The 3,947-nt window shown below is 67.8% G+C and overlaps 1 protein-coding gene across 1 annotated transcript; it reads right to left on the minus strand.

The window, feature by feature from the left end:
- Nucleotides 1-288: 288 nt before the first annotated feature.
- Nucleotides 289-2,577, minus strand: ASCL2 (achaete-scute family bHLH transcription factor 2). The gene is made up of 2 exons (XM_061156348.1): nucleotides 1,287-2,577; nucleotides 289-690 (listed from the first exon to the last, which is right to left on the minus strand). Exon 1 carries the CDS (start codon nucleotides 1,883-1,885, stop codon nucleotides 1,304-1,306), a length of 582 nt encoding a protein of 193 aa, XP_061012331.1. The 5' UTR covers nucleotides 1,886-2,577; the 3' UTR covers nucleotides 289-690; nucleotides 1,287-1,303.
- Nucleotides 2,578-3,947: the final 1,370 nt, after the last annotated feature.

The following is a 3,947-nucleotide window of genomic DNA, read 5'->3' on the forward strand; positions in this document are numbered from 1 at the left end:
GGCAGCCCTGCCTGGACCACCCTCCAGCGTCCCGACACCCGACGGGAGCCCCAGCCCCGCCTGGGGTCATGGGGGACCTTAGGGGCATGGAGTGGGTACCCCCACCACACTGATACACAGCACTGGTTTGCTTATAGATCCACCTTCCCTAAAACAGGTGTTCAGACGCTGGTCTCTCCCCATCTGGCAGAACTGCAAGGGGACGCCCACCAGGGACTCTGCCCAAGGGCTGTGGCACGGGAGATTTCAGCCAGGTTCCAAACTTCCAGGAAGAGGGACTAGAGGGAATAAACAATCTTTATTGTGTTCTAAATCTAAGGGTTCTTTGTACAAAAATAAGCCTTCATACCGCCAGTGTCCCTGAGCAGTTCAAGTCCATGCGTTCATAAAAAAACATAATCTGCGAGGTCATAAAGCCCTTTCCCCTTCAAACCTCCAAATGTCGGCTCCGCAGCCCCAGTCCAGTGGAAGGTCTCTAAGGACAGGGTGGCTGGGTTCCGAGGAAACTGCCAGCGGGAGGAGGAGGTCAGGTTGGACCCACTTCCACACTAGCCCTGGGTCAGGCTGGATGGCCGGGGAGCGTCGGCTGGATCCCCGGTTCGGTGGTGGCTTGGCCCGCGGAACGAGGAACACGGAGGCGGGTGCCTTTCCAACCGGCTGGCTCCGCAGGGGTGAGCGCGCTTCCCGCCGCTGGGAGGGAAGGGGAGACAGGCACGCGCGTTAGTGCGGGAGCCGGCCCTGAGACCCCGCGCAGCCCGGCCCTCCCCCACCCCCACAAGCGGAGTCGGCAGTTTCGTTCTCTGGGTGGGTTTTGGAGCCCAGGTCTCCGTGGGAGCCTCGGCTTCGGTGTGTGGCCCGGCCCGGGCGCCGGGCGGGGCGAGCGCTCGGAGGGGTGAGTCAGGGCTCCGCGCCCCCGCCGACTCATTTCTGCCACCGGGCCGGGCGCGCAATTTGCAATGCAAAGTCTCTCCGCCTCCCAGCGCCCTAGTCTGCCCCGAGATCCGCAAACACTCGGGGCCTCACCCGCCCCAGCCCTCCGTCTCCCCGCTCCCCCTACGGCGGCGGAGCAGCGAGGGGGAAGTTTTGCAATCCCGGACAAACAAACGCTGGTCTTGCACAGGCTTGAAAAAGTCGAGGGGGGGGGGGGTGATAAAGAGTGAGCGAAATCCTGGCCGTCGGTCGGGGCCTCGCGGGTTCTCGGGGGCGCGAGGAGCGAGGCCGTTGTCTCCACCGCGCCCAGCCGCCCAACCTCCGACCCTCCCTCTTTCCCGCCTCCCGGAGCCTACCTTGCGGGGCCGGGCGCTCAGTAGCCCCCTAACCAGCTGGAGAAGTCGAGCAGCTCGCGCTCCGCGGGGCTCAGGGCGCCCTCACAGCCGCTGTCGTCCGACGAGTAGGCGGAACGCGGGGACCCGGGTTCCGAGCTGTGTCCACGACCCGGGGACGACGAGGCGCAAGACGGCGAGGCGGCGGTGGCGGGGGTCCCCGATGGCGCGCGGGGCAGGGGGTGGCGCGCGGCCGGGGCCAGCAGCCCCCCGGCCAACGCGGCCCGCACAGCATCGTGCTCCGCCAGCAGGCGCTGCAAAGCGCGGATGTACTCCACCGCGGAGCGCAGCGTTTCCACCTTGCTCAACTTCTTGCTGGCACCGCCGTGCGGCACGTGCTGCCGCAGGGCCTGGAACCCCAAGTTCACCAGCTTCACGCGGTTGCGCTCGCGCTCATTGCGCCGCGCCACGGCCGCCGCTCCACTGCCGGGATCCACCGCGCCGGGCCGCCGCCGGCGGCTGCAGCGCAGCAGCTCTGGGGACTCCGGTCGCCGCCGAGCGGCGCAGCAGCCCGGGACACCAGGCGCCGGGGGCGCGGGCCGGGGCAGCGCGCGGTTGTCCATCGCGTCTGCATCCACTCGCCCCGCGCCTCCCCCGAGTCTCTACGCGCCGCAAGAAGGTGGAGGGCGAGGAACCGAGGGCGGAGGAACGCCGGTCAAGTCTCAACGACGATCGGGCACTTCTCTGCCAAGACTCCCCAGGGTACGCGGCCCCAGGTCGTCCGGGGTCCGGGGACAGCGAGGAGCAGGAGACCGAGAGAGAGGGCGGCCAGTGCTCGCCGAGGAGCGTGGGGGGCTCGTGACTCGCGCGTGCTGTCAGACGCTCGCCAGGTCTTCCCTGAGCGGCGCAGGCGGCGCGTTTTTAAATATATAGATAACCCTCCTCCCCGCCGCCGCCTCCTTTCTCACGCCCTCCTTCCCTTGCCTCCCCCTCGCGCCACGCTTCGCCCAACCCCTGGCGCACAGTCTGCAAAGACCGATCCGTGAGCCTCAGAAGACCGCACCCAGTCCCCCGGGCACAGCCCGCAGGCCCCCAGTGGGTCCCTGTTTCCAGCAGGGGCCCAGTGCGCCCCCGAGATGCAGTCCGCGGGTCCCGCGTGCGCAGCACCGCCCCCGGCCCCCGAAGCTGCTGTTCACAGGTCCTGGGTACGACCCCCGCCCCGTCCGCCTTTGGGGGTAGGGTGTGTCTACCGCCACGGTGCAGCCGTTCCGGAGGCGCGTGAGACCCCCGGGGGCAGCACGCGCCGGGCAGCCGGCACCCACGCTCCGCCCCTTGAGGCTGAGGGGCGTGGAGGGGCCTCAGCCAATGGCGGGCCGCCCGTTCGGCCAATCGCGGCGGGCGCGGCCCCACGCCCGGCCCCTGGGAGGAAGCGTGTACGCCAGACGCGTGGCTCCTGGAGCGTCTCTAACAAAGCTTGGCGCCCGCGCGGCCCCGCCCCGCCCCTCCCGGCGACCCTGGTGGGCGCGCATTCCCACGAGCACCTGCTCCTGGCCGGGCGCCCATCTTCATTCGGCGGGGCCTGCGAGAGGGCCACTGCGTCCTCCCGCCAAGGCGGTGCTTAAGAAGTGGCGGAGACTCGCGCGCTGGAGTGGGGTTGGGGGGGTGCGAAGGTCTGGCTCCTGGGGGGCGTTCCCCCAGTTGCCTGCCACGTACACTGTCTGCCCCCAGCCTTGCGCATCTTTGAGGCGAAGGGCCTGGAGATTTGCTCAGTCCGCTTCGGACCCCGGTGGCAGTCCGCCTGCCTTTCCCCTCTGCCCGTCTCCTCCCGCCCCGCTCTCTAAGCTTCCTCCGCTTTCCATATTCCCCTCAAAGCGTCCTCCCTTCTTGGACCGGTTCCCTCGGGCGGCTCACCCGTGGATGTCTACCCGCCTTCATGACCCTTTTCGCTCAGTGCCAGCACCGGCCACCTACCCCTGCGCTGGGATTGGCCGGTGGGGGAAGTCGGGGTGGGGGGGGGGAGTCAGGGGTGGGGGACAGCCGCCTTTCCCCCTGACCGACGGGGCTACTTTTCGGGGCCTGAGAGGGCAGGGACTTTGGACGTGCGCCGTTAATGGGAGAGTTTTGGCTGTGCCTTCGGGAGGCCATACCCAGCAGGTTTTTCCCGAAAAGTGACCAAACCGTTCGGGCCAGGACCTCTGGGAATGGAGGGCGGGGGTGAGGGGCGGGCCCAGCTACCTTGAGCTGACTTACTGTGCTGGCATGGGGAAGGGGTGGGAGACTGGGGCGCCTCCCAAGAACCCCGCAGGGCACCGCAGCGAAGGTTTACTGCCTGCCCTGGTGGTGCCCTCTGGCTCCTGTTCCCATGAAGGATTCTGGCAAGTCTGCTCGGCTTGCCTGCTGTAGGAAGTGACCTGGAGTCTAGCACTTGCCAGGAGCCGGGTGGGTGTGGGGCCCCATTTCTCAGGAAGAAGCTGACTCAGAAAGGCCATGGAATGTGTCCACAGTAACACCTCTGGCCAGTGGAGCAATCCAGGTAGGAATCGGGTCCCTTTGGAGCGGAAGGCCTGGCTCCCCTCTGCGCCCCCTCTCTGGTAAGAGCCGCCCCCTCCTTCCCTGAGGGTTCTTTGGCAAACCCCCAGCCAGATAGGAATCTGCCTGCCCACGCCAAGGGTGCCAGGGAAAATT

Source organism: Dama dama, chromosome 2 (assembly GCF_033118175.1).
Source record: "Dama dama isolate Ldn47 chromosome 2, ASM3311817v1, whole genome shotgun sequence".
Taxonomy (NCBI): Eukaryota; Metazoa; Chordata; class Mammalia; order Artiodactyla; family Cervidae; genus Dama; species Dama dama.

Excerpts from the sequence above, each read along its gene's own strand:
- ASCL2 (XM_061156348.1), bottom strand. The coding sequence starts at position 1,885 with ATGGACAACCGCGCGCTGCCCCGGCCCGCGCCCCCGGCGCCTGGTGTC.